At 39.1% G+C, this 12,017-nt stretch overlaps 1 protein-coding gene across 2 annotated transcripts in view; it reads left to right on the top strand.

The window, feature by feature from the left end:
- The window catches only part of PTPRG (protein tyrosine phosphatase receptor type G), a 776,178-nt gene extending 765,738 nt beyond the window's left edge, over window positions 1–10,440 (top strand). For both annotated transcript variants that reach the window (XM_074198838.1, XM_074198837.1), the window contains 3 exons: window positions 895–1,037; window positions 7,397–7,532; window positions 9,846–10,440. In XM_074198838.1, the coding sequence (XP_074054939.1) occupies window positions 895–1,037; window positions 7,397–7,532; window positions 9,846–9,992 (426 nt within the window). In that variant the 3' untranslated portion in view covers window positions 9,993–10,440. The remainder of the gene's footprint in view (window positions 1–894; window positions 1,038–7,396; window positions 7,533–9,845) is intronic.
- Window positions 10,441–12,017: the final 1,577 nt, after the last annotated feature.

Genomic DNA, 12,017 nt, shown 5'->3' with positions numbered 1-12,017 from the left:
TACAAAAAAAATTCACTGGAGCATCTTCACATGATGTTTGAAACAACAATTTGGGAGGGGTTTGCTTTGTGTCCATGTGATTGAGAGCTATAGAGGCAGCAATGAAGCCATATCAGAAGTCAGCAAGACCAGGGGTCAACATGCCCCTGACCCAGCCTGGCCATCTGACCAGTCACTTCCCCTTCAATACCTGGGTAATGTAGAGACTCAAGGTTGCAGAGCAGGTGCCTGTTTGCATTGTGGGGATAGATTTGCTTTATAGGAATCGCCCCCTGCCAAAGAAATTATAGGTCAAGACCAAACAAGAAAACAGTTATGGGACTAAATGAACTCTTAGTACTCTCCTAAACTGTCAGGGTGTTCCCCACCCTTTTTTCCTTTATTTTAAATAATTTTAAATAAATGACTCTAAACTTTTTAAACTAACAAATCTATTTTCTCTCTTTCCTGTTTCCCCTAACACCTTTTTAAAAAGCCAAAAATCCCTTGTGATAAATCAGGATGTTTAAGCAAAACAAATTTCTGCATTGGCTTTCTCTTTTTTTTTTTCATGAGTCCTGTCAGAATATTCTCCACCCCTCTTTATGTATCCCATTGATAGGAGGGTAACCAGGGAGGCAAGGGAAGAACCCTTATATTTTGTTGTCAAATCTCAAAGACTTGACCCCAACTAGAATCTCCTTCCTCTTACATCCTATTGATTTATTGATAGAATTAAGGAATGATAGTGATCTAGAACCCTAGACAGTCACTAATGGCCAATGAGTTTGCCCCATTTTACCTTTGCCAGAGTTCTTGTCCTCTTTCAGAAGCAATCTCTCAAGATGGTAGAACATTAAATCTTTGACTGAATTAAACAGATAAGATTTGATCTATTTGTTCTGGTGGTTTTAGGATGACTACGTCCTGGAAGTCCGACACTTCCAGTGTCCCAAGTGGCCGAATCCAGACGCCCCAATAAGCAGTACTTTCGAACTTATCAATGTCATCAAAGAAGAGGCCTTAACAAGGGATGGGCCCACCATTGTTCATGATGAGTGAGTATGTTTCTTCATTTGAAACCCAGATGCTTTTTTGTGAATTGGTTGTTGTAGTGATGGAAGGAATGGAAACATCCACTTCTCTACTTTTGTGTGGATTTTACTGATTTAATTTTATTCATAGGCACATAAGCCCATACACAACAAATTTTTTGATAATTTACAGTTTATTAACATTGACTTTAAAAGTTATTGTTTCATCAGCCAATGTGTCTTTAAGATCATAATTCCCTTAGAGATGGAAGCTGTCTCTAAGGCCATCTTCTTTAGGTACTTACTTCTGAGTTGGAAGAAACTGAGATCTTTTAGTTCAACCTATACCTATACCATCTCTAAAGACTTCAAGAGAAAAAGGGAGTCACTCTGCTACCTCCTCTTGACCTCCTCTATTTCATCTGTGCCCTGTCTGATTAATATTGGTAGAGCTTAAATGACCCTTAGATTATCATCATATAGCATATCAAGTGTCTTTTACTTTGAGCCTATTTCATTCTGAACATTATAGAACCCCAGATCTAGAACTGGAAATAACCTCAGAGATCACCTAATCCAACCCCCTCACTTAACTTTGAAGGAAACTGAAACCCAAGGCATTTAGTTGACTTTGAACCCAGATCCACCAACTCCAGAGTCAGCCTTCTTTCCACTATACCAATAACTGGGAAACAAACAAACAAAAAAATCCTGCCCATGAACTTTCCAATGGTTGCTTGGTGATTTGGTTTACAAGAACAAGCCTGGTTGCCAATCTCAGATTCAGAGCATAATGAGAAAAAGAGGAGTAGAGTCAAATAAACCTGAATATCATTAGATGTACTTCATGGCTGGTGTAGGTCCACAGAGCCACTTTTTGACCCAGGGTCCAGTGGTCTTTGTGCCTCACTGATACTTAGATAATGAGGCATGATTCGGAATTGCTCTATCCCACTTTCATTCCAATGAGTATATGGGTATTTGGAAAGCACAATTCAATCTCAGTACCTCTATTGACTTCAATTACTCACTGTTTATTAATTCCATATTAAATCCATAACCAGATTTGTTATCATCATGAGTTATTAATAGAGGCAGCATAGAATAGACATCAATGCTTAACCCAGTTTGAGTCTCAGCTTTACTAGCTATATTATCATGAAAAAGTCACTTGATCACCCTGAGCCTCAATTTCCTCATCTGTAAAATATTTGTACTATCTACTCCATGGGGTCATAGGAAAATCAAGTCAGATAGTGGTAGTATATGATCATCCTTATGAACTCTTCCACAGTTTGCTCATGGATTGCCCACTAAGGCAGGAGTCAATAGCATCTCTGAACCTGGAAGGTTATAAAGGGATGAGTTCCCATCCAGACTAGGGCAGGTGGGACCCTGTTGCATCATGGAAAAGTAGAGGAATTGCTTTATATTTCTAGAGGTTTTGTTCAAAGATCCCTTTTTGAATGATTTTTAGGATTTCTCTTAACAGGGTTATTCTAGTGGGGCAAAATCAACTTCCTGTCTTGATGGCTTGATGCTGTTTCTTTTGGCTTGAGGTCTCTGACATTATTGTTGTCTTAGATGTCATCTGATGCTGATCTCTGGCAAGGTCAGGGTCGTGTCTTTCTGGGTTCTGTCTTCTGTCCTTTCCTTCACTTTCCTTCCTAAATCTTTGTCTCTTTGGGTAAATAGAAGTAGAACTATCCTTCATCTATGTCTTGGAACATTGTGACCTGGTGATTTCCACAGATAACTCGTGACACATTGATACTTCCCACACTACACATTGCAGCTTATTTCAAAGGAATTAAACCCAATTGTTGACTAGTTCTTGGAGTAATGTGCATACTTCATTAATGTTGAGTTAGATAACAACAGTTTCTTACCAATTAATGTGGTATTAATTTTGCTTGGATTTTCCAGATACTTGAGTATGTTATTAAGACTACCACACCTTCTAGATCCCATGTTGGGGTAGTTATCAGCATTCATAACCATTTGATTATAGGAAACATCTCACTGTTACTTTCTTGTTACTTTTTTAAAAAAAATTAACCTCATTTCAATTGCTGTCACTTTTTAAAATTTTGAATCTACCCAGCCATATTTGGTTTTCCACATCTAATGCGCCATATTTTTTCACATCTTCTCTGGTGCCAAGCTTAGTCCACTAATTCAGTCAACCAAACAGTAAGCACTTATTAAATGTCTGCTGACCAATGGAGTAAAAATATAAACAATGAAACTCTTAGCAACTCCATTTTGTGACTCTATTTATCTATTTTGGTCCCTGTAAGTGGCCTCTATATGTAAATCAAGGCAAAAATTCTATCAAACATCTGATTATACTTTGAGCAGAAAAATAAAGGCCCCATTCAGTTTCTACAAAACTTTGTGGCATCCAGCTGATTTCCCCCATTGGATCTTTTACTTCAGTTTTTCCTCTGACCTGATTCTCCCCACACATACTTTCTGGGTTATATTGATTATAAGAAAATTCTATATATTTCTTCCCCTTGAAACCCCAGACTTTAAGTCAATGGCAGGCAGCTCCTCTCTTGTTTCGTGGAGGAGAGCACTGTTCTACCTCTGAACAGGTTTGATTAGAGCTATTCGCATATGTGTGGCTTTCAGACAGGTTTGTGGATGATAGGGGAAACTGTGCCAGATGCTTAAAGGTGACACTTTGCATGTCAAGAAAATATAGCTGAAACTGAAAACAAGCCCAGTGTGAAAACCTCTGCTCTTTATTCCTGAAGGAGTGAGACATCAAATGTGCCCTAACCTGGTGGATTTTTAAATGCCAGTCCTAAGTAGACAGTATTTTTATCTTCATCCTGAGAGATTTCAGGACAAATCTCTAAGAAAGCGGGGGAAAAGTGAAACATTACCTTCCCTCCAGAAGCCTTATTATTTTAGATACATAATCTTTCTGAAGTTGTTTTAGGTAAAAAACAAAGATTTCACTTGTCTTCAATTCATTTCTCCTCCTCTCTAATTATCATGCAACATTGGACCCGTGAAGACAGTGAGATTCTGTTGTATCTCTGTGAAGTGATTACTTTGGAATACTAGCTCTTTAAGATTCTTCATAAAATAGTGTGTTTTTACTATATTATTAACATTTACTATATGATTAACATTTTTAGGACTGGAAATTCTATAATGCTCCATTTAATGAGCTTCAACTTCCATGCTAGGGCTATTCTGCCCCAGATCCTAAAGCTCACACTCATTCATACTTAGTATCAAGATTTAATTTTATAGTTTACAGACACTCTTTTTCAGGTGCCTTACTCTGAAATAAACATCATTTTCAGGACATCACAGACTCCCTTTCTCAGTAGCAGAATTCACATCATCATTATAGCCAATTAGAAAAACCACAACTCATGTTCCTTGTGGTATTCTGAGAGTCTCCCATTACGTGACTAACATGCATTGAGGATAGTAATCAGTCATTTGGGTTTTTTCCCCAAAAACATTTTTCTTTATCATACATTGAGTGTAGTCACTAAGGAGAGCTCCTTATGAAAACAACATTACTCATTGACCCTGGAGAAATGCCAACCACCATCCATCTCTTCTATGGAAAACACCACCAGGTTCATTTCATTCATTCAACAAAAATACTGAGCACCTTGTATATACAATGGACTCTGTTAGGCACTGTGAAAGTAGAGGACATAACTCCAGGCAATAACTGCATTTCATTTGTACCAAATGCTGCAGACCTATATCCAGCTAGGAAGATAGCCGAAATATGTTTTTGTTTTCCTTTAAAGACCCCATTAAGAGTCTTTCACTCATTTCTAATCCTTAATTTACAGAATCCAGAGAGCTGGAAGGGACCTTAGAGATTTTCTAAGCCAATCCCCTCATTTTACAGACAAGAAAAATAGACCCAGAAAGATTAAGTGGATTGCTCTAAAGGTCTTTATGACAAAACCAGAATTTGAAATTAGGTCTTTTTCCTTTGTTAGTCTTTCTAATACATATATGTGTGTGTGTGTGTGTGTGTGTGTGTGTGTGTGTGTGTGTGTACACACACATATATATATATAGATATATAGATATATAGATATATATATATATATATATATATATATATATATATATATATATACCATTCCCCATTTTTGCTAAAGAGAGTACTTCATTTCTTTCCAAATCTTAAAGTTTAGTCTATTTTCTGGTCACCTCTAAGCCTCTTATCCCCCCTATGCATGGTTATTTTTTCCCAAGGTTTCTCCTTGTCTCCCTCTGAATATGCAACCGATCTATTATTTACTCACCTTTATAGGAACTCACTCCACCAAAGGAGATTGAAGACTCAGTGGATAAATCCATTGATAACAGAATGGAGATTATTGTGTATTCAGTCCCTGGGTTCCCCATTGGCTAAATGTTACCTCCACCAGGAAAAATATCATAGATTTAGAGAGCTTTGAAGGACCTTCCTGGTAATCTAGTTTAAACCTCTTATTTTACAGATGTAAATCTATGATTTAGTAGATAATCCTAGGGACCAAATCACATCAGCTGTTTTAGTCTTCCTGGGATGCGCGCATGCGTGTATACACACACACACACACACACACACACACACACACACACACACACACCACTCAATACTCTAACCCATCATTTCCCTGACTAATCTGTCAACAGAACATTTGGGAGCTCAAAATCTACTAACAGAAGCTGTAAAATCCTGACCATTGAGATAGAGGAAGTGAGGGAAATCAAGGAGCAGATAAGAAATTAAGCCTATTGTATCCCAAAATTACCACTCACAATTATTTTTAGATATTTTGATGCTTTTAAGGGAGAGAAAAAAACTCTCATTGAAGTTTTCTTGTGAATTCCTACCTATTTCCTAAAGACCAGAATATGGTAGGAACCTTTCTTTTTTTTCTGCATACATCCTACCTATAAGAATTCAGACAACCTCCTACTTTCCATCATGATGCACTCCTTTAGCTTAAACCATCTTAGATTCTATCCATCCCCAGCTGTGTGTGACATCTGGATGCCCATTTCTACATAATGACATCTGACTTCTCTAATCGCTGCCCCAGCAATGTCAGTACCCAGTACTGGAGTCAAAAAAAAAAAAATGGTTTGGTAGAAGGAGCATCGGAAAATAAATGTAGGTGATAAAACAATCCAAAGATATCAATTTAAAAACTATTTTATTCATGGGCACAGGAGTTAGAGAGCATGGTTTGCAAACCCCAGTTCTGCTACTTACTACCTCTGATGGGAGAAGACATTTCCCCTATTGGAACCATAGTTTCCGTATCTGTAAATGAGCAAGTTGTCCTTGCTAACTTCCAAAGTCCCTTTCAGCTTTAAATCGATGATGGTATGAGCCTTTATTCTTTGGATGCAAAATTCTGCTAGTTAAGGAGCTTGTGGTGAGATAAATTCCCCCTAATATTGACTCTCTCAGCATATCAGGTCAAGTCCACTTCCATCATGCTACTTGCTCCCCATGCCTCCCCTCTGCTCACTCTGGCCCACCCTAGGACAAGACCTTATTACCAGCTTCCATAGCTCTTAGCAGTTACCTCCTCACAGGGCTTCCTACCTCTACTCTTCCCCTCCAAGAGAGAGAAGGAGGGAAGGAGAGAAAAAGAGGCAGAGGGAGGAGAGAGAGAGAGAGAGAGAGAGAGAGAGAGAGAGAGAGAGAGAGAGAAGGAAAGGTGGCAAGAGAGAGAGACAAGGAGAAAGGGAAAGACAAAGAGAGAAAAAGACAGGGACAAGGATGGAAGAAGAGGAAGAGAGAGAGAAGATGAGAATGAAAGGGAGAGGCAGAGAAAGATGGAGGGAAGGGGAGGCAAGGGAGAGGCAGGAAGAGACAGAAAAAAACAGGGAGAAGCAGGAAAGGAGAGAATTAAAGAGACAGGAGAGAATAAAAGAGAGAGAGAAAGAAGGAAGGAGAGACAAGGAGGAGGAGGGAGGAGGAAGAAGGGGGAAAGGGAGAGAGAGAGGAGAGATTAATTATTATTTATATACCTATTATTATAGTAGCTCTATTAATAACAAAATATGTTTATTACCATTTTCCAGTTAAAAAGTCTGAGGCTCAGAGAAAGCATGGCTTGCCCATGGTCACTCAGGTAGCCAGTATCAGAGACAGAATCTGAACAGGTCTTCCTGACTCCATGTCAATATTAGTTGTTAAGGCCAATGCAGGTATTCTCTTGGGTTGATTCACATAATCACCCCAGCCTGGCTCATCTCACAGATCTCAGAATGACCCGGCTCTCCCGGTGCAGTGGCTCAGGGCAGGCTGCCCAGCTCATGATGATCAATTCTTTCCAATCTCTGGCTGCCCAACAGGTCTAACTCAGCTGCATCATCTCCTTTCACAGGTATGGAGCTGTTTCAGCAGGAATGCTATGTGCTCTTACCACACTGTCCCAGCAGTTGGAGAATGAAAATGCCGTGGATGTTTTCCAGGTAGCAAAGATGATCAATCTTATGAGGCCTGGAGTCTTCACAGACATTGTAAGTAATGTCCTTCTTTGTGACTCACCTTCCAAGCACTAATATGGACAACTCGAGACCTTCTTCCATTTCAATGGACTTTGGCTTTAGGCTTCTGTGTCCCGTTCTTCTTTGAGCTTTCTTAAGAATACTTGTACCTGCCAAGTTCATGTTGGTTCACATCTGGCTGCAGTGTCACTGGACAGCACTCAAAAGAATTTTGCTTTCTACCAAAATCAAAATATTCTGTGCAGATATATCTTCCAGCAACACTATAAACATCATTTCAAGGGCAACTGCCAAAGAGTTCCTTGAATACAGGTCTAACCATGTCACTCTCCTGCTCAGAAAATTCTGGTGGATTTCTGTTTCTTCTAGGATAAAATATGAATTACTTGATTTGGCTCTTAAAGCCCTTCATTGACTAGCCAAAGCCCACCTTCATTCCCTTTCTAAGCTCTATATTATATAGCCAAACTGACCTCTTTATTGCTCCTCACTCACTGAGCATCATCTCCTATCTCTTCTTCCCTTCTCTTCCCTTCTTTTCCCTTCCCTTCCTGTCCCATCTTGCCTTCCCTTACACTTTCACCATGCTTGGAAAGCATTCCCTCCTCAATTTCATGTCCTAGAATCATCTTCAAGGGGCAGTTGGGAGGTGCCATAGTGCCCAGAGCTCTGGCCTTGGAGTCCAGAAGACTCCTCTTCCTGAGTTCAAATCTAGTCTCAGACACTAACTGGGAGACCCTGGGCAAGCCTCGTAACCCTGTTTGCCTTACTTTTCTCATCTGTAAAATGAGTTGGAGAAGGAAATGGCAAACCATTCCTGTATCTCTGCAGAAAACTCCAAATGGGGTCGTGAAGAGTCTGAATCAACAGAAACAATTGAACCGACAACATTATCTTCAAGCCTCACCTCTAGTATCACTTCCACATTCTCTTCATAGTTGCTAATTCCTTCCCTCCCGAAACCACCTTGGTTTGTTTTGTTTGGTTTTGTTTTTTTTTTGGATATAGTCTATACATCGATAATTATTTTTGCAAATTCTGGCTCCACCAATAGAATGTCAGCTCCATAAGGGCAAGGGTAATTTCATTTTTGTCTTTATATACCCAGAGCTTGCACATTGCAGATGCTCACTATATGCTTGTCAGTTGGTTGATTAATAATTATTTCTCTCAGCCAAGAACATATTCATCTACTCATGGTTTTCTGACTACCAACGATGACCTTTAGACCCACATAGGAAAGTTTTGATTGGATTTTGGTCCAAGAGCAATGCTGATATTCACAAGTTTATTGACTGAAAGCTTCATTTATATAGCTTTTCAGTTTCTTGGACATTTCCAATGCATTTCTACTTTCATTAATAATAGCAACTCATATTTGTAGCTATTCAAAAAGAACCTTTTACCCTAGCATGAAAGTATATTCCAGTATCAAAAACCTGAATCCTCATATTTCAGAGATTGATAGATGGTGGAAACTGTCTATTTAATGAGAATTTAATACATCTATTAGCATTGTAGCAGCTAGGTGGTACAGTACATAGACACTGGACCTGAAATCAGAAAGATTTGAGTTCAAATTCAGCTTTGACTTAGTCATTTAATAAATGTTTATTGAATTGAATAATACAGTGGATATACCTGGAGACTTGAGTTCAAATCTAGCTTCAGATATCTGCTTGTGTGATCCTGGGCAAATTGATTCATCTGTCTCACACTCAGCTTCCTCATCTGTAAAACGGAGGTCATAAGAGCCCCTACCTTCCAGCTGTTGTGAGGATAAAGTGAGATATTTATAAAGCTGAGTATGCTATATCAACTCTAGAGATTATTTTAAGCATCCAGAACAAGAACAGTATTGTAATACAGTGAATATTATATCACTCCAATAGAATTGAGGGGTCAGGTATGTTTAATTTTATCCTTTTTTATCCCCACCACTTTGTGATTGATTGGTCCTGCCTTCTACTACAATGGATGACACATCCCTCCACTCACAATGCCCCAGGTGATATCTAACACAACACAATTCTGCCAAGTTACCGGTCTGCATAAATAGGGGTCACCACATCAATTCTAGTCACACACACACATAGTTCTTAAAAAAAGTGATTTAAATAAATAAATATATATATATATATATATATATATATATATATATATATACATATATTGCTGAGCGTGTTGAAGCCTCGCACTTAGTAGGCACTTAATAAGAATTTACTGATGGATTGCCCACTTATGCATTATATGACATTGAATAACATCAATCACTTTTCTGGCTCAGCATTAACCAAGCCTGAATTCTCTTCTTTCATTTTCTAGGAACAATACCAGTTTGTCTACAAAGCAATGCTCAGCCTGGTCAGCACTAAAGAAAATGGAAATGGTCCCATGACCGTGGACAAAAATGGCGCCGTGCTGATCGCAGACGAGTCAGACCCTGCCGAGAGCATGGAATCTCTAGTGTAATTAGAATCCTGAAGAGGCATTTGATTTGTAGAATGAAGGAAGATGGAGAGAACTTTTCTGAGGCCTTTTTTGCCAGACTCTAGGTTATACAATAACCCAGTTACTTTTTTACACTGATAAAAAGTTTTGATATTTATTTTTTGCCATTTTATGTCTTAATGGTATCCTACTGAGCATTTGCACCTCTGTTTATTTCACACAGTGAAACACAATTTTATCTCGTTTGCACTATCTGATCAGTGTTACTGCCTATAATATCCTACTGCAAAAGTGACCCCTGGTCTGACATTCCATGGCGACATATTGCTACTTTTAGTTCCATACAGTGATGGTTTTTGTTAATGACAGTGAGCCTTGAGTCGTTGATTTGTGAATGCTGAACCAGTCCCATTCTTCTTCAGGAACAGCGCTGTACTTGTCCCCGGCCCCCCTCCCTTTCTCTTCCAATCACTTAGGTCAATAGCGTAAGCCTTTTGTAAATCAGTAGAGTGGATGAACACTGTTGTTGTTGTGTTGTTTTGTTTTGTTTTGTTTTCCGACTTTAGCAGGGGATTGGTAGCCATGTATATGAACAAGGTGTGATTGCCTCCTGAGCATTAAATGATTCCATTTGTGGTGGCTCAGATTTCCACTGGGATAGCTCGGGGGCATGGCAGCTGCTTCTTATGTCCTTCACTGACCACTGGCAAAGTGTGCAAAACCACACGGACATAGGCGGCAGGTGATGGACTCCACTTCAGAATTCACAGTTATGTCCAAATAAAGGCTAACAATTGCTTTCTGGTTTTCACGACAGCCATGGGATCATAATGTTTATGATATCCGTCGTAACGATCTGAATCAGCAACACGGTAAAATCAGGGCTGTCTTTTCAAAAATGGAGGTAGCAATATTTTACATAACCGCGCTATCAAATACCTTTAATTCCTTTGCATTAATGCTTCTTGACCATGACACCACCCCCAGTGGGATGTTGTTGAATGAAATGAATATTTCCTTAATCTCACTTGTTGCCATTTTTACAGGTGTGTAATTTTGAACCGAGTACTCAAAAGTAAAGTACTGATCCATATTCCTGGTGAAGCAATCTAATAAAAACTACCTACCAAGTTAGCATTCTCCTTCTTTTCTTGCCAAACTTTTCATGATAAATCTCTTAGTTAACATACCCCCTTCCAAATGAGATCTGATCTTTTTTTTTCCCTATCATTAAGGTTCTTAGTCTCATTTTAAGATGAAAACACTGGGTTGGCAAAAGTTGGGAACTTGGAGCTGGTTGTTGGAACTCCCATATTTGAGGTTAGCAATGAATCTGTAATTACGGTCTGTCTTCTCTAGGAGCAAAAGCAGACATTGTACAGACACACATGTGTGTGAATGTATACTTGCATCTCAGTAACCGAGACCGATATTCTCAATCATGGCCAAAAGAAGCTGATTTGGTTTGATGAATCTTGGATTGTGCTCATTCTTTGAAACACAATAGGATTTTTGCCTTAATGGGAAAATGAAGAGAGTTAAGATAGTTCTGTAAACTGTTAGGTGGGAAAACCCAATCATACTTAGGAGGATCTAATTGACTTTATTTGCATGCATGCTTATAATAGAGATAGCTGCTCTGGGAGTGGGAAGCTGGCCTCAGAAGCACTGGGTCTGGCAAGAATAAAGTTTTATGTTTAATAAGATGCTGACCCACAGACAAGACTATCTAAGTCCACATGGGCAGGCTTTTGAGAACAATAAGTGATTATCAGATTCGTGGCCATTTTCAATTTGGCTTCATCAAAAGGCCAACCGCACAGCCACGGTATGAGAGTTGCTTAAGGAAGAACAGGGTGGGCTGAACCCCACAGTATCACATCTGGATGGCACTTTCCCAAGTGAAACAGTTTTCAATCATTCTCTTACAACACTGATGAGGCAATGCCTCCTGATCTGACCATCATACAAGCCTCACGAGAATGATCATTAGACCAGTATGGAGATCTGTCCTACAGAGGCTTTAAAAAAAGAAAAAAACAGTAG

Source organism: Macrotis lagotis, chromosome 8 (assembly GCF_037893015.1).
Source record: "Macrotis lagotis isolate mMagLag1 chromosome 8, bilby.v1.9.chrom.fasta, whole genome shotgun sequence".
In the NCBI taxonomy this organism is placed as follows: domain Eukaryota; kingdom Metazoa; phylum Chordata; class Mammalia; order Peramelemorphia; family Peramelidae; genus Macrotis; species Macrotis lagotis.
This window is presented reverse-complemented; position numbering and strand designations above follow the sequence as displayed.